Source organism: Labrus bergylta, chromosome 23 (assembly GCF_963930695.1).
Source record: "Labrus bergylta chromosome 23, fLabBer1.1, whole genome shotgun sequence".
In the NCBI taxonomy this organism is placed as follows: Eukaryota; Metazoa; Chordata; class Actinopteri; order Labriformes; family Labridae; genus Labrus; species Labrus bergylta.
In genome coordinates, this window is record NC_089217.1 from 11196641 (window position 1) to 11219077 (window position 22437).

At 40.9% G+C, this 22437-nt stretch overlaps 4 protein-coding genes across 4 annotated transcripts; 2 read left to right on the forward strand and 2 right to left on the reverse strand.

Moving 5' to 3' along the window:
• Positions 1-1991: 1991 nt before the first annotated feature.
• Positions 1992-7226, forward strand: akr1b1.2 (aldo-keto reductase family 1, member B1 (aldose reductase), tandem duplicate 2). The gene is made up of 10 exons (XM_020650389.3): positions 1992-2152; positions 3601-3768; positions 3863-3979; positions 4146-4223; positions 4387-4509; positions 5250-5356; positions 5801-5882; positions 6072-6155; positions 6283-6365; positions 6450-7226. The coding sequence occupies exons 1-10, from the start codon at positions 2087-2089 to the stop codon at positions 6490-6492; spliced, it is 951 nt and encodes a 316-aa protein (XP_020506045.1). The 5' UTR covers positions 1992-2086; the 3' UTR covers positions 6493-7226.
• An 824-nt stretch (positions 7227-8050) lies between these two features.
• On the reverse strand, positions 8051-13206 carry LOC109996323 (aldo-keto reductase family 1 member B1). The gene is made up of 10 exons (XM_020650391.3): positions 13039-13206; positions 12557-12724; positions 10763-10879; positions 10436-10513; positions 9575-9697; positions 9386-9492; positions 9073-9154; positions 8722-8805; positions 8399-8481; positions 8051-8268 (listed from the first exon to the last, which is right to left on the reverse strand). Exons 1-10 carry the CDS (start codon positions 13102-13104, stop codon positions 8226-8228), a joined length of 951 nt encoding a protein of 316 aa, XP_020506047.2. The 5' UTR covers positions 13105-13206; the 3' UTR covers positions 8051-8225.
• Positions 13207-14795: 1589 nt separating this feature from the next.
• LOC109996324 (dnaJ homolog subfamily B member 9) lies at positions 14796-17205 on the reverse strand. The gene is made up of 3 exons (XM_020650392.3): positions 17046-17205; positions 16491-16734; positions 14796-16293 (listed from the first exon to the last, which is right to left on the reverse strand). Exons 2-3 carry the CDS (start codon positions 16705-16707, stop codon positions 15815-15817), a joined length of 696 nt encoding a protein of 231 aa, XP_020506048.2. The 5' UTR covers positions 16708-16734; positions 17046-17205; the 3' UTR covers positions 14796-15814.
• Positions 17206-17540: 335 nt separating this feature from the next.
• LOC109996325 (THAP domain-containing protein 5-like) lies at positions 17541-20926 on the forward strand. Its single transcript, XM_065951276.1, has 3 exons — positions 17541-17755; positions 18067-18253; positions 19648-20926. The coding sequence occupies exons 1-3, from the start codon at positions 17670-17672 to the stop codon at positions 20404-20406; spliced, it is 1032 nt and encodes a 343-aa protein (XP_065807348.1). The 5' UTR covers positions 17541-17669; the 3' UTR covers positions 20407-20926.
• Positions 20927-22437: the final 1511 nt, after the last annotated feature.

Sequence of the window (22437 nt, forward strand, 5' to 3'; positions counted from 1 at the left end):
TTGTACTGTCGGCTCGGCAATCCTTTGTTGAAAACTGTTGTTTTCTTTGTCTCTCCTTCCATCACACTTTCTCATTGGCTGTTTGATTCCAATAAGTCTGGTTCTGCTCCAGGTTTCGCCCTGTTAAAAGGAAGTTTTCACTTGCAACTGTTGCCAAGTGCTTTCTCATAGGTGGATTAATTGTCCACCATTTCAGCAGGCATTGGTTGTACAAAGGGAAACAGAAAAACAGTCCGTATTAATAGCAAAAGTGGACAAATGCAAACTTTGATTTAATACCGGGACCCATTGGCAGTCATCCAATCATGATTAAGCCTAAATGAATGTCCATGAACAGTTGTCGTCCCTCAACTCGTTGCTCTTCAGACTGTAAACAACACAGAAAACTAAAAAAAAGGAAATCATAACCGGACACCCTTTATCGCTTACTGGTGGCTACACGATGAGCCCCAGAAACGTCGGGCCGTCGTTCCCTGAGACTACAACACCTTCCCATGGTAGCAGAGAGGACAGTGGTAAAAGTTCTCTGTCTTTCCATCCAACAAGTGTCTGAAGAAATCTTTGCTCTTTAAATCCTTTGAGAAGCACTCTCTCTAGATCTACACTCTTTGTCTGAAAGTTTCCTTGAGAGGCCCTTTGGTTTGACTAGTGGCCTCGTTTGTATCTTCAAATGCTGTTTTTTTTTTTTTTTCCCTCTCTTTTCTCTTATTCTAATCGTTGCACTCCAAGCGGGGAAATGTATCTAGCTGCCTGCAGATGCCGAATAAGAGCCTCTGAAATGAAAACTTTCCCCCCTCTTTTAGACCACATTGTATGTACCTGTGTCTTCGTCTGGTTTACCTGTGGTTCTTTGATCATGACAGCATGCGACGGTGTTTGATTCCTGGGCTACTTTGACAGATTTTCAGGCTGGCAAAGGCCCCTTCAGTGTCTGAAGTTAGATCAGAGGAGACAGGGGCCTGAAAAGCAGACGTCCAGCTGGGAGAAGATCAGAAGAGACACAAACTTTAGCGAGAGCCATTGTGAGGTACACAGTGGCTGCCAGCTCCCATAACTTTTTTTTCCCTTTGTGTGTTTTTTTTTTTTTTTACATCGCTTCTATTCTCCGTCTCTTATCTGCTGCTCAGAGTGTTGAATGGCTCAGTTAAAGGTCTGTGAGGTTTTATCTGATTCTAAAAAGACACCTTGTATTTGTTCCCCCCCTTTCAGCTTTCTCTTGGGGTTTAAAGCTGGTCTGTGTAAGTGTGTGTGTGTGTGTGTGTGTGTGTGTGTGTGTGTGTGTGTGTGTGTGTGTGTGTGTGTGTGTGTGTGTGTGTGTGTGTGTGTGCACATTCAGGATGGTGCATAATGCCATGAGGTAGTAGTAATAAAAATAATAGAGGGTAATTAAAAAGAACATTATTTCATACAATATATGACACATGCTGGACAATTAATATACCCAAGGCTTGTTTTAAGACCATATATTATCCGGATTTATTTAAATTCAAGATTGGATGTGTGCCTTAAGTTAAATAAAAAGCACTGATCAATCATTTTAGTCACTGTTATTATTACTGGACATATTAGCTAATGTATGGAAGATTATTTTTTTAACTCCGGAGCCTCAGATGAGTGATTGGCAGAGAAGGGTCCGCATGCTTGGTAAGTGTGGTAATGCTGCCCTCTAGTGGTGAAAAGGCAACACAATTTTTTTTTTTTTTTTTGTAAAATGTTACAGGCATGTCATGTCATGTCATGGTCCATCCTGTTCTACCTAAAGTTAAGCACAATTAAATGCACTATTATTTCACTTAAGTACAACTTTGAATGCAGGAGTTGAATAAATGATATGCTTTTCTTTGACAATGCAGTTATATTGTTAATATCCACAAATAGACAAATGCGTGTGTGTGTGTGTGTGTGTGTGTGTGTGTGTGTGTGTGTGTGCGCGCGCGTGTGTGTGTGCGTGCGCGTGTGTGTGTGCGTGGCCTCAGTAGACTCAGATGAATTAATAGGCATCATTAATCGATCGACGATCCCCGAGTTCTCTTCACGGTGGTTCTGCTCTCTGCTCGACTCTTACAACCGCTCGTCTTTTAGAGAAATGGCAACAACAGTGAAGCTCAACACCGGTGCCCAATGTCCCATTGTGGGACTGGGCACGTGGAAGGTGAGTTTATTTTCCATTCATGACGTCGTCCTATCCAGTTAATGGTTAACTTGTTAGGTAAGCCACAGTCAGCTGAGCGCGCCAGCAGAAAGCCTACGTAGACTGTTACATAAACGAAACTAGTGGCATCAATATAAACTCAACCTTTTATTGCACTAACATTACTTGATAATAGCTTCGGCTTATGCCCTCGACGCGCAGGTTTCTGGAGATAGGACTCGTGCAAATCGTTGCAAAGTTATGTTAGTTTAATGTCCGATGTGGACGAGCTAACGTGGAGTGAGGAGGCTACGTCAAATAAACTACAAAAACCAGAATAACTTTTTTGCTCTAGTTGTCAGAGGGACTGTCAGAGCTGTAACCCAATATGCTTCGCTTTGTCGAGCGTCTTGAGTTGATTTCTCTGTCATGTGATAAGTTCAGGATTTGAAGAACAGTGTTATTTTCTGCAGAGTATTGTGAAAGGCCACAGTGTTCTGCACTACAAAGGCAAAAAGGCAGTAACTTCAAATGAGTTTTTCTCATTTTTGATACATTACAGATGTGCTTTATCATGTGGACAGATATCTTGAGTCAATTGTGTTTTTTTTTTTTGTTTGTTTTTTGAGAAAATAGTAGGTTGTATTTGCCTTAACTTCCAAAAGCCCTCGAGAAACCAAAGCAGAGTCCAGTAACTTCACTCATCAGGGTCTTTGTCTTTGTTTTGCTGCGGGTCAAAGTGAAGTTACTGTTTCACTGCAGTGGAGTTAAGGCGTTATGTCTTTGTTTTAATATCTGTCATCAAGCACTTCTGACACACACACAGCAGCTTGACTAAAGTGTAGCAAAGAAATAGTGTGTGGTTGAGTTATTTTAACAATGCAACCAAGTGAAATACAGCATCAAATGGAAGTGAATGCCTTTTGCCTTGGCATGACCCCGTTATTATTGTACAGGCAATGCAAAGGCAGAGTGCCTTAACTTCCAAATAAGGGTCAAAGGCCATGTTTGAGCTAAAGAGTTTCATGAACATTAATAACCTCATTGCCACATTTCCAACATTCTGCCTGCAACTCGTTTGGCTGGATAACAAAAAGACTTTAAAGTCATTTTTCTCAGTTCTACACTCTGGTGAGTTAAGGTCTTTTGCCTTTGTAGGGCAGTATGCACTCATAAGCTTCTACCAAGTCATTTGATTTTACATACACTAACTCCCTCTCGTGTAATAATGCTAAAATATAATCTGAGCTATTGCTAATGATAAAAAGATTGTGGTTTTAAGTTAATCCATGCTAAACGTGTCAGCCTGTACGTGGGGTTTCTCGGTCTGTAGACATATTATTAAGTATGATGATCATTTTTTGACTGTAGATAAAAAAACAACAACATTGATGTAATTATAACGAGGTAAAGTGAAGGGAAGTTACCCATGTTATGCACTACACTAACCAACCACCACTGTGTGTTAGTCGACCGAAGGGAAGGTCACAGAGGCCGTGAAAGCCGCCATCTCGGCCGGCTACCGGCACATTGATGGAGCGTTCATCTACCAGAACGAGACAGAGGTTGGAGAGGGGGTCCAAGCCATGATCAAGGATGGCGTGGTCAAGAGAGAAGATCTTTTCATGGTTAGCAAGGTGAGTTGAGGGTAAAACATGCGAGCCCTTGTTATTATTTCTTGACATATTGGACTTTGAAGTGATTATTCCCCCCCCCCCCTTCCTGTCGTAGCTGTGGTGCACTTTTCATGGAAAATCCCTGGTGAGACAAGCCTGCGAGAAGACCCTAAGTGATCTTAAACTGGACTATCTAGACCTCTATCTAGTGCACTGGCCCATGGGATTCAAGGTGGGCACACCCTTTTCTTGTCTGCAGTGTGTCAAAGGTGCATACAGTTGAGATGGTATCTGTCTGTGTGTACATGAGACGATGTGTATGATATCTTCTGATCACACAGTAGTCAGCCTCCACACTGTTATGTACTGTAATGTGTTTAAACTGTGTTATGTTGCAGGCTGGCAGTGAGCTTTTCCCTCTGGATAGCGCAGGAGAGACAATCAGTGATGAGACTTCCCTCCTGGAGACATGGGAGGTGAGTCGATGTTTATTATTTTTGAACCAGCGGAAGCATTATGACAGGAGAAGTTCAACTAAAATATGATGGTGTAAGACCTAACTTCAATGGCATGAGGGTTAAGTTGTGGTGTTTTGTTTGTTGTTGTTTGTTTTGATTTTCTTTCTGTCTATTTTTTCAGGGAATGGAGGAGCTGGTGGATGCAGGTTTGGTCAAAGCTATCGGGGTGTCCAACTTTAACAAGGCACAGATTGAAGCTATCCTCAACAAGCCAGGGCTCAAATACAAACCTGCCAACAACCAGGTACACTAAGACTCTATTTAACAAAGTGAAGTTGCCTCACAGTCAGTCGATACTTCATACACATTCATACAACAAACAGATTTCCCTGATGACAATTGGAGCCAGCTGCTGTTTCAACATACATACGTGATGCTGCTGTGTATGTTGAAACGCAGCATTTTCAGCGGAGGCTACTGAGCAGCAGGAAAACAGATCCACTTGCAGTTACTGAAGGGCAAGAGGCCTTAAAAGCATTATGTGTCTCCTCCCATCAGATCCCAGAAATAAATGTCTTTATTAAATCAACATGGGCCACATGAGTTCCCCCTCAGGCCAGACCAATAAGAGGAGGTGACCTTCTGTTTTTGCTGTTTGTCAGAACAATTGTTCCTCATCAGTGTCCGATTTAGTTTGGTCTACTCGATTACAGCAGCATTATCCTTTACTTCTTTGTCACCACACACACCAAACGCAGACAAAGGGTCCTGATTTATTGAGGACGACTGAAAAATGTTCCTTAAAAATTATTATCTGCCTATTTTTTAATTTATTTTTGTGCGATCAAACAAAAAAAACGTAAAGATTTGCTGAAGTCGGCGATTATGTTTTTTTTACATTAACGCAAGATACATATCAAATAAGTAATTTTAGTACAAACTTCAAAATCTGGATAGTTAAATGAGCGACGTACAATCACCGTGTATTGTTTAACACATCCCTGGTTTCTGCATCTCAAGAGTGTTGTTTGCTCGTCCCGTCAGGTCGAGTGTCATCCATACCTGACCCAGGAGAAGCTGATCGACTTCTGCCACTCTCAGGGCATCTCGGTGACGGCTTACAGCCCCCTGGGCTCCCCTGACAGACCCTGGTCAGTTGTTTTCACATAACATGGGAAAGGATGTTTTGTGTACTCTAAAGTGGGTCATATTTTGTTGAATGCTGATTCAGTGTTACCTAACATGATTATTTATATATGTCTTAAACTTTTTGGGTTAGTTTCAACTTGTGACTGCTGTTCCTCTTTGTCTATGTCGTGTGTCTGTGGCTTGACATGATAGTCATTGAGTCATCACTTTTTCTGTTTCGGTTCAGTTGTCATTTTTCAATGATGGTGTCTTCTGAGTCTGCTTATTATAAATCGACACTTAGAGATGTTGCCATAGCAACGCCCGATTGTGGTTAAGTTAGTTTTGTTGTTCCTCTCCTGAAGCATTTCTGTGATCTTGTTTACCTTTGACTGTCAGCAAACTAATGCAATATCAGTATGAGTGTCTTAATGTAAATCCTACTGGATGGTGCAATTGAATTTCAGGGCTAAACCTGGAGACCCCTCACTGCTGGAAGATCCCAACATCAAAGCCATTGCTGAGAAGCACAAGAAGACACCTGCCCAGGTAAAGCTCCCACACAGGCTGGAACCTTAACGTGTACATAAAAACAAGGCCGTGTCTCTTTTTTCTCATAATATAGTAGGCATCGAACAATGGATGATTGAAATACCACTGGCTTACTGCGGACTGTTATTCCACTCTGTGTCAATGACCTCTGATGATGCTCACATGTTGTTCTCTTTTCTCTGCCAGGTCCTGATCCGCTTCCACGTCCAGAGAAACGTGATCGTGATCCCCAAGTCGGTCACACCTCACCGCATTCAGGAGAATTTCCAGGTAATGAACTGGGAAATAGTTCGCATATTTTCAAGGATTTAGCCCTCAACCCTGCCTCACTCACGCACACTATTTTGCTCGTTCATGAAAACCTTTATTTTTCTTCTCCTTTCTTTAATCAATGCAGGTGTTTGACTTTAAACTATCTGAAGAGGAAATGAAAGCCATATTAGGATTTAACAGGAACTGGAGAGTCTGTCCCATGCAATCGTGAGTTAGTTTATTGTTCAGCTGATTTCTTAGATTGTTCGAGGAGTTTGTCACTGAAATGTCCTTCTTTTCTTTCCACTGCAGGAGCACAAAGCACAAGGACTACCCGTTTAATGCTGAGTTCTGAAGTGGAAAAATGCAGAGTTTCCACAGGAGTTCACCTCTCCAACTTCTCCAAGACTCGCTTTGCTCTTCTTTTGAGTGGTTTGCAAAAGAAGTGTAGCCTTGTAGCAGACTTTCAATGACCTGTTACCTGTTTAACTTACCAACACTGCCTCCAAACACTCCAAAATGATTTTTACATCAAATAAGAGATGCTCACTGATCCAGTCTAAGGCCATTATGTGTTTGTGGTTTGTACTAGAACAGAAGTATGTGCCATAAACATAAATCAATATTTTTGAAGTGAGTAATCATTCAGGGTTGATTCTTAACACACAATCACTTCGTTTATACATTTTATTTGAGGTTTGACTTGAAAACTGACAAAAGTACGTACAGTACATTCTGATATATCCAAACTGAAGATTTGATCAGCGCTTGTTTTACATGCATTTGCCTTAAGATACATCATAAGAGCTCTTCTCATGTAGCTTTATGCTATTCCTACACTTTCACTCGGTAAGCTGGTTTCCATTTGTCTCTTGACTGCAAAAACTGCAAAATAAAAAGCACTAAATCATCTCTGTTACAAAAACATGTTGCCTCGACAACGATGACTTAAAGCACTTCCCTATGTTACTTGTGAGTCACATGTGACACTTTAAAATCATGTGTGTTTAGACTCTTACAAAATCCCTCCTTTCACTTCCTGGTTGGGCTGTTTTTCAAACACTGAAATAAAGTCTTGTGGGGAAATTACATCTCTTTGTGTCTTTTTGCAAGCCTCCCAGAAATGTGTTAAAGTGAACAAAAACAAGCCGAGTTTTGAAGAAAATCTAATAAAGAAGGAGCTGCAGCAGCGTTCATATGGGCCAATGTGACATATGCACACACTTCAGTATAAAGGTCAAGTTTATTATTATTATTATTATACAGCGTTGTGTTTTAATTGTAATTAGGGGAATAAAGTTGAGCTTTTGAATATCCCTGTTAGGGTGTTAAAGGTAGGTTAAATGGTGAGATCAAACAGTTACTGTATATTGTTGAGCACTTTGCAATACTGTATTTAACTACATGGTTACCACAAGGGCTGGCAAGAATTTTGCAATTCGATTTTGATAACTTAGGTCATGGTTCAATCTCAAGGTTACACGGTGGTGCAGTGGTTAGCGCTGTTGCCACACAGTGAGAAAGTTCCTGGTTCAAGTCCCTGTCAGACAGCAGTCTCTCTGTGTGGAAGTTGTGTGTTCTCTCCTGGTACTCCGACTCCCTCCCACAATCCAAAGACATGCACGTTAGGTAAATAGGTGACTCTAAAAATGCTCATAGGTGTGTGAATGTGAGTGTGGCTGGTTGTCTGTCTCTATATGTCAGCCCTGTGATTGACTGGTGAACAGTCCAGGTTGTGCCCACCTCTCAGCCAATGACAGCTGGAATTGGCTTCATTACAACAGAAATAATCGATTTCAGGATTTTCTGAATCGATATTGAAATGAGGAAAAATATATTGCAATGCAGTGAAGAATCCATGTTTTTTTTTTTTCCTCAGCCCTAGTTATAGACTGTGTTGATAACTGAGGAAGTTCAATGTGCTTTATAATAACATTTTATTTGTATAGCACTTTTCAATACAGGTTAAAAAAAAAGTACAGAAATGCATCCTGTTTGCTGAGTTAGACAGTACCATTACCATTCTATGAAAATGTTACAGTACAAGCTTAGTGTCATTGATGCAGCTGAGTTATGTTGTCTGATGAGTTAGTATTCTGTATTCAGGGGGTAGTCTTTGTGTTCCGAAGCCCTGTTAGAAACAGAAGAGGAGACAATCGTTACTTAAGTTTAGATGTTAAAGGAAACAGCTTCAGTAATGCTGTCTATACAGCATTACTGAATGCTTCCCCCCCCCCCCCGTTGTCTTCTTGTGTACTCACGTCTCAATTTTGAATCCTCTCCAGTTCCTGTTCAAGCTCAACATGCTGTTCATGTCGTCTTCGCTCAGCTCAAAGTCAAACAACTGAAAGGAAGAGAACAGCAAGTGAGAACACCACACAATCTGCCTTAAGGGCTCTGGACAGAAACCCAACTAATCAGATTCTTACAAAGGATAACTGATGTAGCAATGGAAACATAAAGCATGTAGTCAGAACTCCTTGATAAAAAAACAGATTCAAGCTTGTAAGAGCTTAGACATCCCTTGAAAATGTGTTCTACACATCAAAACCAATCAGGTTGTTCAGCTTAATGATTACTATACCTGTATGTTTTCCTTGATTCGATGGGGCGTCACTGACTTAGCAATGACGATCACGTTCCTCTGAATGTGAAACCTGATGAGAACCTGAAAACAAATCATGAGTGCAAACTAAGCATTAAGGCATTCTTTCAAATAGTTTTCCTTTTACTTTTCCTCTTCTGACTTTTCAAGTTATAAGAGTGGATAACTATGAACTGACTACTATTTTAAAGGTTCTTGCGAGTGTGTGACTGCCTGGACTAGCAATCAAATTCCCTAACGGCCATTCCTGGAATAGCTTTATGCCTTATTTTTCAAAGATGAAGGATTAGGCAAAGATAAACATGAGGTCAATGTCATTTTCTCTCTTACCTGTGCTGGGGACTTGTTGTATTTCTTAGCGATGGCCTTGATCGCAGGTTCCTCCAGCAGGACGGGATCATCAGAGGAAGCCCTTTTTTGTATAAGCACAATAGAATGATGACATAGAATCACTGAACCACGTACAAGGGAACCCTTCTGGACCCTTGTAAGGTGACATAGTGTGCAAACCGATCCACAGATGATGCCATCTCACTGGCCCTACACACTATTCTGTCTCACCTGGATAAAAGGCACAGCTAGGCCAGGATATTGTTCATTGATTTGAGTTTGGACTTTTTAAAAAAATGGCCTCGCCCCTTACCAGGGTCTGTCAGGTGAGCCCAGCGGGCTGTATGCTGTCACTGAGATGCCCTTTGAGTGACAGTAGTTGATCAGCTTCTCTTGAGTCAGGTATGGATGACATTCAACCTGAAGGGGAAAACAATCAAAATGCTTTAGCTTTTATTCTCCTCTTTCTACATTAGTTTGTCGTGATGACAATCTTGTATACCTGGTTGGTGGCGGGCTTGTACTTGAGACCTGGCTTATTGAGTATGGCTTCAATCTGGTCTTTGTTGAAGTTGGAGACGCCGATGGCCTTAACTAATCCAGCATCTACCAACTTTTCCATTGCCTTTGAAACACATTATCACTGTTAGTGATTCATACTGTTTACATACAAATGATATGTTCCTACTGCGTTCAATAAAAAATCCAGGCAACTCGCTTTGCTTTGTAGATTATAAGTGCACTCTTTATTTTCCTTCCCGATAACGCGTTCATTTTCATAAACATACTTTGTATTGGCAGATATAAAGTATTTATATTTATTTATTTATTTATTTTATATTTCCCTCTGATACTAATGCTACATAAAAATATACACATTATCATTTCAACAGCTGAACAATTCCAACCCTGTATTAACATGTTGTGATTGCTATAATTGTGGCATTGCCTGGCTCAGAACATTGAAGGAATCCAAACCTAGAAGCAACGTAAGCAGATAAAAATGAAGCTATGCAAACGTTAGCTGCAGCTCAGCTAGCAGCCCCCTCCTGAAATGATGCCAGCCAAAACGTTTTGTGGAAATCCTGCTTTTTTTTTGTTATAAGACCCCCTATTTTTATTTTGTTATTTTTTCTTTAACCAAAAATGTAAATGGTAAAGCTCTAAGAAGTGAGTTAGAAAAACTGTTGTGTAGACTTTTTGTTAGCCTTGGCCGCATGAAGTTCTCTGATAGCACTTCACCGTGGTTGTTTCCTAATGTGAAAGGTAAATGTACTATCGTGCTCTGGATACACAATGCTTTTGAGGCTGTACAGGATCGATTTTGAAAATTGATATTGGTATCAGAACAACTTTAAATTACCTCCCAAGTGTCCAAGAAGTCGCTGTCATCAGAAATGACCTTGTTGTTCTCGTCCAATGGGAAAAGTTCCTCCCCTGGCTGAAATGGCAAAGATAAAAAGAATCATTAGCGTATCATATGTGTAACAGTAAAAAACACTTTAGCAAACTGCCACACACAACTTGACATTAGAGATTTATGCAACAGTAACAAGCATGGCCTTTAAGCGGTGCCATTTAATCAGCAAAAGGTTGAGCCTGATCACAGTCCTTGATGCTGTTGGTTAATAAATAACAGGCAGGATGGTTTTTTGTTTTTAAAGCCAGGACAGAACAGTGATATCCAAACCTTCATTCCTATCGGGGAATGCATGAGGTACAGGTCCAAGTAGTCCAGTTTCAGGTCACTGAGCGTCTTCTCACAGGCTCCCTTCACCAGAGAGGGAATATGGAAGGTGCACCACAACTATGTGAAAGAAACAGGGACATGTGTGATACATTGAACGTGTCTATTATTTATCTGGGTCCAATCCTGGGAATACTAGTATTCTGAGTTGGAATCTGTAGTAGTAGTATGTCAAACGATACATTCTCACCTAGAGCAACTTGTTGAAAATAAAAAGTTAAGTATATCTTTTAGGGCTGGGAATCTTTGGGTGTCTTACGATTCGAATTGGTTTTGATTCTTGGGGTGACAATTCGAATCAGAATCTATTTTCGATTCAAAACAATTCTGGATTCATGGACCCATCTATTTTTTGAATTAGTACATACTTCAGGATCTACTCCAGTCATCTGTGAGACTTGCTGGATCTCTTGCTGCTCCATTTGGCATTCTACTGAGTTAAAGAGCTAGCGTTAGCATGAAGTGAATGATTAGCCCCCAAAAAATAGATTTTTGGAAGTCAATAGATTTAAAATCTCAGAAGATAAGAATCTCTATTTTCACATAAAATACAGTTTTTTTCCCACCTCTAATTTCTTTGTAAAAGGGCACTTTACTTCCTGGCATGTGCGATGAATTCACTCTGTCATCTGCCTGATCAGCTGACAAAAAGACGTTAAAAATTTAAAGCTGTCCCAGAACAAATTTCTATCTTGTAAAAACTCATTTCTATTGTTTTAAACTGAGTTATTCAGCCTTGGTTCTGTCACTTTTAGTTTTAAGGTTGGTCCGAGGAATAGTAAGTAATGACCAACCAGAGGATCTCAGGTGTCATGGAGGCTCGTAGGGGGGTCAGGAGTTCAGCAATATAATCTGGAGCCGACCCACAAGCTTTAAAAGTGATCACAAGAGTTTTAAAATCAATTCTAAAACAGACTGGGAGACAGGGAAGTGATTTTAAAACCGGTGTGATGTGTGCTGTATTGTTGGACCTGGTTAAGAATCTGGATGTGGCATTTTGGATCAGCTGGAGTTTGTGTTGTGTAAAACCAGAGTACAGTGAATTTCAGAAATAAATAATAAATGCAGGAATTCCTGTTTCCAAATTACTAACACATCAAAATGACCGGATTTTTGTGAGTTTTCTTAGTAGTAGCAATCTTCCATGGAGCCCACTGTCTCCCCCTGCTAAACCGTAGGATCTCATCGATATATGTTGATGTTTAGGCTGGGAGGAAGGTGCACATTGCTCTCCCTCATATATCAATGTTAATGTCAAAATATGCTTGAATGAATTTGGATAAACCTATTGATGAATTCAACTTATTTTTCAGTTTAAAGTTAAAGAAAAGAGAATGTTTACGTCTATGTATTGTGGCATATGAATCAGTATTTTCCTTTGTTCAGTCATGCTTGCGTCTCATTCGCTCCGTGGGAGGTCAGATTGATTTAACCTGAAGTCAATGTGGCACTGATTACAGAGCTCCTCTCTGATTGGCCCATGAGGACAGGTAACAAGGTGGTTGATTTGCCTCACTTTCAAGGAGAAGGCTGTGAGAAGAGTTGGGTTTTTCCTCTATGTTGGCTAACGTCTCCTGGTTTCCTTTGTCTTCAGAGGACGTTTGATAATGGCTTGAAGGATTTATTTGTCGTTAAGTTATTGTTATTTTTTGTGTGCGTGTGTGGCCGGCCTGCACTCAGAGGTGTATCAGTATGGAAGCATCTCTGATCGCCTGTGATCTTTGCTGTGAACTGTACCTTGCTGACGATGAACAGATCCTCCCGTTTTACAACTCCTTGGTCAATCATGGCAGAAATTCCAGCTGCAACCTCTCCTTCATTCCGGTAAATGTAAGCACCATCAAAGTGCCGGTAACCTTCACTTATTGCCACCTTAACAGCCTCTGAGACCTTTCCTGGCCCAGCCTATGAAGAGAGTGGGACACAAACACAAGGATGTTGCAGATACAAATAAGCATCAACATCAACAAACAGTACAATTCTTACAAAACTACGACAAAGATGTTGCTTTTCAGTCAAATGAGAAGCTTTATAAGGGTAATGTTTACGCTTCTGACGTGTACAAATATTTTAGTTACTCTATTTTGCAGGTCCAGAGACCTCATAACATGAAAAACTTCAACTATATTAGTTACAACAAAATGGGAACCACATATTTGTAAAAACATACCAACAGAAAATGTCAACACTCTCATCAAGAAGGAAATGTTCAGCATTACCCTCCATGTTCCCAGACCCACAATGGGCATCTTGTCTCCATTATTGAGAGTAACTGTAGGGATCATGTTGGGTCTTCTGTTGCAGTTCTTGCAGGATCAACAAGCGGTTGTAAGAGCGGACAGACCGAGGTAGAGGTGGCCGCCTTTGAGTGAGTAAGGGAGGTGGGGTTGCTGGCAGAGAGCAAATGTGCCTGGGTTTGATTAGTCATGTCTGACTCTCTCAAAACATTACTCTGCTGATAGACACAAGAGGCTGCTGAGGAGGCATGACTCAGCAAAAACATTGTGACTGAATCGAATGCCAAATGTGGCGCCTAATAGCGTGAAATCTTTGCATAGGGTTTGTAAAAAAAAAAACAGTTGAAGTTCCTGAAGCAAGATTGACTTAAGATAATGTGCTGTAGCTACAGCCTTACAACCATTTGCAGAAAATGTTTTGGTCAAGGGCCTTTTAAATATGTATTTTATATAAGTCTTGATGAAAATCTTGTGATTGGCATGCAGGTAGAGGGGAGCCAGGTTGTGAAGGGCTTTGTAGGTGAGGATGAGGAGTTTAAAGTAGATACGCTGGGGGGTGGGGAGCCAGTGGAGGTTATGAAGGACGGGGGTGATGTGGCGTCTGGTGCGGGAGTGTATGAGGAAGCGAGCAGCAGAGTTCTGGATGTATTGAAGTTTCTTGAGTGAATTTGATGGTGGTCCGTAGAGGAGACTGTTGCAGTAGTCTAGTCTGGAGTTGATGAATGCGTGGGTGAGGGTCTCAGGCAGCTGAGAATGAGAGTAGTGATTGTGTGAACCTTTCCCTCAGATAACTAATTTATCAGGATATAGTTGAGAAAAAAATACTTTTAGGACAAAAGTGGGAATCAATTAACCATTGTCTTAGTCGAGAATGAGATTGATTGTTGTCCTCGTGTATTTATATCACTGCTCCATTTCACCAAATCACATGTACAGTGATGGGCTAATTGCAGATTAATTTAAATGCTCATGTGTTCATGTCCTTGAGACAAAAATATGTGGTAGCTGTCACTTTATACATTGGCTATATGTTTTATGAAACAAAAATTTGACATTTATAAAACAGTTACCTCTCTAGCGACAATACTTTTCTATTCCAACGTGTAGAAGTCAACCACTCAACATGTTCAGTGTTTCAGATTGAGAGGGAAAAACAAATGTAGGGTGATATCAGATCACATTTATTCTATATTTTAATCTGAAGACAGTATGAAGCACATAGCTTCCTTATAACTTTCTCTTTTTACTATTTAGAAGAAGCAGATGACTTTCTGGCACAACTTCACCAACTACCAAGGAGCATGAAGGGTGACAGAACGGGTCTAAAAGCTCCAGCAACACTTGTAGTGCGACGATCAACTTTTTTTTTAACAAATTAGATAGCATTTTTTTTTTTTTTTTTTTTTAAATATAAGATATAACAGTTTTCTCGTTGAGATATAACACATTTTTAATGTTTTTACTGCACAATGACTTCAGTTACTGCCCTTTTCATCACCACCTCTATACATAAATCCGATGCTCAACCCTGCCCTGCCTCTCTAGCTTGTGAAAAGGGCGCCCTCTACTGGAATAACAGTGGGCTGTATTGTAAAGGTTAGAACATTTGTGAGCAGGAGGGTCAGATACTTCTCAGAAACATATGTTGTGTGATTAACCCAAACAAAAGCTTAACACCATCATTTAATTGTATGTTGCAGCGTTTCTTGGCATACTCTCCAGGTAAGAAAGTAGAAATGTGTGCTTCATAGTTTTTATTCATTCTCAAAACATTTTTTCAATCAGTCAACATTCAGGCCACTAAGGGCGTGCGCGCGCACACACACACACACACACACACACACACACACACACACACACACACACACACACACACACACACACACACACACACACACACACACACACACACACACACACACACACACACACACACACACACACACACACACACACACACACACACACACACACACACACACACACACACACACACACACACACACACACACACACACACACACAAAGTGCAGATATTAGACAATGACATAAATACAACACTGTCTATGAAAGAAGGCAACATGAAGAGCACAGGTGCTGAATATTGCACTTTAAAATCAGTTCAGGAAACTTCTGCTTGACTGGCAGTTCACACATGTTCCTCGTTTTGCCGTCAAAACAAAACTTAGCCAGCCTTTGTCATGAGAGAGATGTCAATGTGTCCAACTGCAGGAAGAGACTTAAATGAGGTAACAGTTGATAATTGCCAACTTGCACAACTTTTTGCTAATCTTTAAGCTTATTTCTAAAACAATAGGGAGAATATGCAGTTACAGAGTAAACTATGCCAAGCAAAGGGAATGGTTGATCCTGTAGAGAGCACGAGTATGGCCTAACTACAGAATGAATGTTTCACATCTGTGGTGCGTTTAATAAATCATATTGCCTTGTCTGATATCGTAAGGCCATACCTGAGTCTTAGAGATTGTACCAATTTAAAAAATGAACCTGGAAAACAACATGACAAAGAGGTATATAATATATTGTGCTATTAGCAATGATGCGCGAGTTATTGCTTGGAAGCAGCCGTTAAACAGGCCCGCTCGGACATTTGATCTGAGAGGAAATTACATAAACAATATAACAAAAGCCACGCAAAACAGTTCTCTATTCCACCGAGTGATAAATTAGCATTCAATTCCAAAACCACGACTTAAAACGCAGCAGTGTCCCGAGAGCATGGTGTTTTCTGTCCGTCTCAGGAGCAGTCGGTGAAGGTGGTCACCATGTTTCCCCTGCGCTGAGTCACTGTCCTGCAGTGCTGCTTCCCCGCGCTCTGAAATCTACTCTCAGTGCGCGAACTGTGCGTGTTAAAGGTGAACATCTTCTCCAGGTCCTCGAACATGTCGTCAAATACTCCACCGCCGAATGCCCCCCGCTGGAACTGCCTCTTGTGTTTGTTCATGGCCTCTTCATGGGCCTGGAAGGGGCTGTCAAAGTGTTTCTTTTGGTGGGCTTGGTTTTGGGATTGGGAGTGAAAGTGGTGTCTGTGTTGGTGACCAAAATGGTCAAAGTCTTTGAAGATGTCGTCAAAGTTAAAGGACTGGTAGTGCTGTTTGAAGTTGTAGCCGCCGCCGCCTGCTCCTCCTCCTCCTCTGCGGCCCTCCCCTGGTGACGGGCCGTGGCCGAACTGGTCGTACTCTCGCCTCCTCTTATCATCTGATAACGTCTCATAAGCTGGTGGAGAAAGACACATTACATCACTCAAGTGTGCTGGTTGCTATGGTGCTATATAGACTGTCTAATAATTGCAAAACATGTAGATGTTTAAATCTGTGTCATGCTGAAAATAACCCAGGGTTTGTTTGAAATACCACAGACTAGTCTGTTAGGTATGTCTATGGTTACCTAACATCATGCAATGACTCACTTACCTTCTGCTATTTCCCTGAACTTTGCCTCTGCGTCTGGGTCCTTGTTTCTGTCAGGGTGGTACTTCAGAGCCAGCTTGTGGAAGGCCTTCTTCACCTGGCGCTCTGTGGCGTCTCTCGGCACTCCCAGCAGCTCGTAGTAGTCCCTCTTGGCGAGGATGAACTCGGAGATCAGCAGGATGTTAACCGCAAGCAGCAACATGGACTGAGCCGTGGCCATACTGTTGGTTTTCACACCTCTGAGTGGCTGTGAGGAGAGCAGGTTGACAGCTGAAGTTTACGACGTTTCACACCTCTGACACTCAGGAAGGATTTTAAATTCAACATTCAGGTCTTCCCTTAAGAAAAAAACAACTAGAATAAAAGGTTAAAAAGATACTAACCAGCTTGTTTCTACACAGAAAGAAAATGACAACTCACTGTTTTGGTCTTACAAGGGAGTTACTTACATAAGCTTCACCTTTTTAAAGCTTGTAAAGAAACTTCGGTATTTGTTCTCGGTTACAGGTAATCACTCAAGACAAATATAGTTAATTCGTGTATGAAAGTAGGCATTACCTGGAGATGGGGTGGACAGACAGCCTGAGGATACTTCTATCAGCCGCCGACACTTCCAGCTGATGCGAAGCGAAAGCTAGCAGTTGTTGACGGAGCTGCATTCCTGAGCTGTAACACCACGACTCGCAATCCTATTGGTCCGTTTCGCAACACCGTGACGCAGTTCGTCCTGATTGGTCGTAATACTGCGCACGTGGAGACGTTTGGCTAGTCCGAAGATGATACAAGCTGAGCGAGATGAACACCCCCTTAGACGTCCGTTATCGTACTCGTCCTTAAAAATGTTATGAGTCATGAAAATCCTTTTTTTTTCTTTTTTTTTTTTAGCCTTTCCCACATTACTATTGGGAAATTGTGACATGGATATCACACGAATACTGTCAGAACACATGTGCGTAATCTCCTTTATGTAATTTCCTTCACAGTTTTGTAAATCGCTTCATAGTCAAAATGGTACGTGAACGATCTTGATACGTATTGAGGTTGAACGTCATCTCGGCCATGATATTACAACCCGGAAGTGACAATTTACGAGCTGGTGCTGGTGTTTTCAAAAAAAATGTTAGCCTCAAACTTGTGTCTTTAAAAATCGATTTCATGTGATTTTTTTGTTTATCTTCAACTATGCCCCGATACTGCGCTGTGAAATTATGCAGAAACCGAGGCGGAGCTGCATCTAAACAAGAAGACAAGAGGATAAGCTTCTATCCGTATGTTTTGTTTTTACCTTGTGCTGTATCTGAATATGCTTAGTTTAACTGCATGTGCTGTTTTGTAGTTTTCCTTGGTCTCTTGTGTTAAAGAAAGCATTAGTTAAAAGGGCAGTAAGAAATCCCACATTAGGGCAGATCAGTTTTTAAGATGCATGTCATGGGGAGGCTTGAAAGACAGTTTACAAGAGGGTGGAGGAGTGATAATAACTTCATAAATAATGCAACTCACAAGTGACAGTGATACTCCACAATTGTGATCTAGATCTGTCTCAATTTCGGTTACATTTCCATCTCTTAAAATCCAAAAGGTTTCCCTTGCAAGACAAGCCCAGGCTTCAGAAATGGGTCCACAACATGAAGAGGGAGGAATGGACCCCGAGTCGACATCAGTACCTTTGCAGCGAGCATTTCACAGAGGACTGCTTCGACATTAGATGGGGCATCCGCTACCTGAAGAACACAGCCATCCCGACAACATTTCCCTCCACTGAGGATGTAAGTATCCGTCTTGTGTAATCTCTCAACTCCCTTTACAGTTCCAACATCATGTACAGCTGGGGAGGAGTGTCTTTATTCTTTTATTGTTCAGTAATCAAATACACATTAAGGCACATTATCAGGGATTCTGATAACAGACGGAGCTGACACAGTATGATATTAAAAGAATAAAACAGATTACAGTGTGATAGTCTTAATCAAGTAACAAACAACTCCCAACAACTTGTTTTTTTCCGTCATATATTTTCCGCGTAACTTCAGGTTAATTCTTCCATCCATTCATCACTAAATCTAATCTTTCTTCATATTACTCCGTTTGAATTGATGTGACAAGGAGGGAGCAATATCATTTCACATTGGGAGAAAATGTGTCCTACAGTCTCAATATCTTTTTCAAAAAATCATATTATTCAAATTAAATCCCATGCGTAAGAAGGGATTAGATTGATTTATGAGTTATATAATTACACAGGTTACTTTTTACTTGAGGCAGAAAACACTCTTGTTGTCCTGGCTTTTTCATCGGTGAAATCTTGCAGGACACATTATCTTCTTCATTGATGAGGGTAATATTGTACTGCTAGAAAAGTTCAGATGAACTTGTGTGAGAACTGTCTGCTGCATAAGTTGTCATCTTCAATACTAAGTTGGCCTCATTTCAGAATACAACATTGAAATGCACCAAGATCTGTGTAGTCGTTATCTTCAATTGAACTGTGATGGCTTTTGAAACTTTTTCATATTCTTCCATTGGGCATTGGAACTTGAACTACAAAAAGGTACAGTATATATAGCTGTGCAGGTGTATGACCCAAATCTACAAATATATAGAGAATTAAAAAAAAATAGAACAAGCAATGAGTAACAAATGAGAGTATCTGAAGAATAAGCTATGTACACGCACAGGGAGTTGAATATATATACAATATTTACAAATAGAAAAATACACAAAATGTGCTGTGTTGAACAACTTTATACATCCAAGCTCTTAGAAACAAGGGCTTACAATTACTCAAGATATATCTGTTGTGGAGCTCTGATACCCTAGCGGTTATTTTGCGCGCCCCATGAACACAGGCTATAGTCCTCGTCACAGCGGCTGTGGGTTCGAATCCGACCTCGGCCCTTTGCTGCTTGTCGTCCCTCACTCTCTCCTCAAACATTTCCTGTCTCTCTTCAGCTGTCCTATCCAATAAAGGCAAAACGTATATATATATATATATATATATATATATCTGTTGCTCCACAGAGGAGTTTTACATGGAGTAAAGGTATGCTGGAAAATGTTGCACATTGCAAATTTATGTTGCGTTATCTTACGCTATGTTATCTTAACGTTTTCTGCAAATCCGAATTTCATAAATATGTTTTTTTTCTTTCTTGTATCTAAGGAAGAGGAGAAGAGATGCATCACTTTTAAAAGAAGCCCCCCAGCGAAACCCAGGACTTTAGACATCGAGGCAACAGGTTTTGACTCTCCTGTCAGCAAGAGGCCGCTCATTTTAAGCAGAACTTCCAAAAAGGTCCGGTCGAGTACGACAAACAACCTTCTTGGCAAACACACAGAGTCAATAAATGAACATCCTTTGGTACCAGACACCGGTACATCGTGTACTTCAAATCTCTCGGAGGTACAGGCCGCTGTTTGTCTGATTCCAAATGATGGTGGAAATTCAACAGTGTCTTGCCTGGCAGTGTCGCTTTGCAACGAGTCCCATTTTGAACAACAGACTGACTCAACTGTGACTGTGTTGTGCTGTGAGACATTAGGCCCTCTCCCAAATGGAGAGGCAAACATGGACACTGCCGCCCTCCAAGCAGCGCTGGGTCAAACTTTTAGTTTTGTTCCTGTGGAAATGGTCAAAGAAGAACCGGCTGAGTGCCTTTCAGAAGAGAGGGGACCCGTCGAGGGGGAGCACATCTCCCTATACGAGCATGCGTACTGCAGACCGGACACGGACAAAGATCAGCTCTGGAGTAGAATCATGAGTTTGAACGCCAAGATTTTAGAACTGGATCGCAGGGAGGCGAGCACCGTGGACAAAATCCGAGCTCTGGAGACGGAGATCGCGCTCCTGAAGAAAGATGGCGCAGTTTTTAAAGAGAGGCAGAACGTTTTGGAAGATTACATATCATCTGTGTTGATCTGAATCTAAAAATAGTTGCAAAATGAGAACTTGAAAAGAGATTTTGTATTTGAATTGTGGAGTCGATTGAGTCACTCGGTCGTTGATGTTGTACAGGAAACTAAACATTGTGTCTTATTAAACTCTAAATGGTACTGCATTATGATTTGTCCGTACCAGAATTTATACCATGGTTGGCACTGTAGGACTGTTGTGGTGCGTTCATGTGGTGTCGGGCACGTCGAGTTTCTGAGTTGTAAAATGCAAATGAACACCTGCTCAAGTCGGAACAACAACTCGGGAAAAGAATGAGGTGCCCGACTTCCCACCTTGACGTGGGAATCCTCATCAAAGGGTATCAGATCATTTCATATCACATATGACATTTGATAGATATCTATATTGATGACTGTATTCATTTGTTTTTCATTATTTCTGCCCTAATATACATTTGATGAGCATCAAAGCTCATTTTAATGACACACTTTGCTGATAAAGAGAAGCAGCAGAGTGCTTTGCTGCCTGTCATCATGGACTGCATGAATCATGGCTGTAGTCTTGCTTGTTTTTCATCCTGCGCTTTTACTTTTCAGTGACACCACAGGGCCTCTTAGCCCCTGAACACCCTGCTGCAAAAGTGCTTCCCCTACTCCAGATGGATCTTTTTAAACTAATATCTTAATACAACTGGCATAATTATTTTCTTCTGAGGTTTTTAATTAAGACTCGAGCAATTTTAGAGCCTGCCACAATCCTATAGCATATTACCTTGTTACCAAGGGGGAAATATGGATTAAACCCTAGTGCAAGAAAGGGGTGTTCTCTCCAGGAAAGACTGACATGCCGTAGAGATCATTCCTACCAATTACATCAACATAGAATAACACTCATCCTCTCCACCATGGAGACAGTTTGGAGGTCAACACTAACAGCAGGGGTGTCTGTGTTAACGCACACCAAATCAATGCCACTGTGTTCAAACACCACCATTCACACACGTCTGCATCCTGGTATCGCTGAAGCAATCACGTCCGTGTGAGCAGAAACTTCTGTGCTTGATTGAAAGCACCAGCATGACTTCAAAATGTTCTGCTTTGTAGAATGTTCTGCTTTGTAGAATGTTCTGCGATGGGTTTATTTTGAAGTGCTCTGTGGAAATGTTTCTCTGATATTTGTTCTCCTCCAAAGGCTATATGTCGGTGAGTCTTCTTCAGCTCTGCTGATTGTTTTAAACCCTGACAACAGCATGAACATGAACCAGCAGCAGGATTTATCTCCCACTTCTCTACCCTTGGGCCCTGAATTAGTCATCATAGTATTTTGGCTAAATGAGAGACCTAATCTTATTTGAAGCAGCCTTTCCAGAATGAAATGTGCCATAGGCTGTCTCTGCACTGTAGCAGGCCTGGTCACACAATTCCTATTTGATTGTTGTCTTGTTAAGATATTGTATTTTTAACCCACAGATTTGCTAAAGTGGGAATGTGTCATCAACAAAATTAACTTTCAAACCAGCATGTCAATGCTCAGGAATAGAGAAACACCTGCTGAGCTTTACATCAAGTACTGCATGATGTCACTGTTACATAAAGATGCTAATAAGGCTCAGAGGCTGTATACATTTATGGTGCGTGCGTGTGTGTGTGTGTGTGTGTGTGGGAAAGACATTTAAAAAAAATAATAATTACAGATTGAATGCACATGTGGAAAGAGTGTGAAGTGCAATTTCAAAAACCTCATTGAGGCTCTGTAGTATTAGAAAGGTTTATTAGAATTGATTCTTGAAATGAGTATTGAATCGGGATTGTATGATTTAATCATGTTGCTCTGTGCCTACAAAGGCAAAGAAAACATACCCAGAGTGGATTAGAGGACTAACACACTGTGAGACCTTGTGGGAGAAGAGAAGGAATAACACCTGTTGCAGTTTTGGAATGTGTAAAAATAACTGAAACAACAGTCAGGGAAGTTATTGAGTAATCTAAAAAAAAATCTAAATAATTTATGATAGAAGTTCATTTAGAAAGCATTATGGAAAAAGATGAATTGCAGGTA

Excerpts from the sequence above, each read along its gene's own strand:
- akr1b1.2 (XM_020650389.3), top strand. The coding sequence starts at position 2,087 with ATGGCAACAACAGTGAAGCTCAACACCGGTGCCCAATGTCCCATTGTG. Across the intron at positions 3,769-3,862 it reads ATCTTTTCATGGTTAGCAAG|CTGTGGTGCACTTTTCATGG; the intron begins GTGAGTTGAGGG and ends TTCCTGTCGTAG. Across the intron at positions 5,357-5,800 it reads GGCTCCCCTGACAGACCCTG|GGCTAAACCTGGAGACCCCT; the intron begins GTCAGTTGTTTT and ends ATTGAATTTCAG.
- LOC109996323 (XM_020650391.3), bottom strand. The coding sequence starts at position 13,104 with ATGATCCCTACAGTTACTCTCAATAATGGAGACAAGATGCCCATTGTG. Across the intron at positions 8,806-9,072 it reads ACAACAAGTCCCCAGCACAG|GTTCTCATCAGGTTTCACAT; the intron begins GTAAGAGAGAAA and ends ATTTGTTTTCAG. Across the intron at positions 8,482-8,721 it reads GAATCAAGGAAAACATACAG|TTGTTTGACTTTGAGCTGAG; the intron begins GTATAGTAATCA and ends TCTTCCTTTCAG.
- LOC109996324 (XM_020650392.3), bottom strand. The coding sequence starts at position 16,707 with ATGGCCACGGCTCAGTCCATGTTGCTGCTTGCGGTTAACATCCTGCTG. Across the intron at positions 16,294-16,490 it reads GTTCAGGGAAATAGCAGAAG|CTTATGAGACGTTATCAGAT; the intron begins GTAAGTGAGTCA and ends TTTCTCCACCAG.
- LOC109996325 (XM_065951276.1), top strand. The coding sequence starts at position 17,670 with ATGCCCCGATACTGCGCTGTGAAATTATGCAGAAACCGAGGCGGAGCT. Across the intron at positions 17,756-18,066 it reads AAGAGGATAAGCTTCTATCC|GTTTCCCTTGCAAGACAAGC; the intron begins GTATGTTTTGTT and ends AAAATCCAAAAG. Across the intron at positions 18,254-19,647 it reads CATTTCCCTCCACTGAGGAT|GAAGAGGAGAAGAGATGCAT; the intron begins GTAAGTATCCGT and ends CTTGTATCTAAG.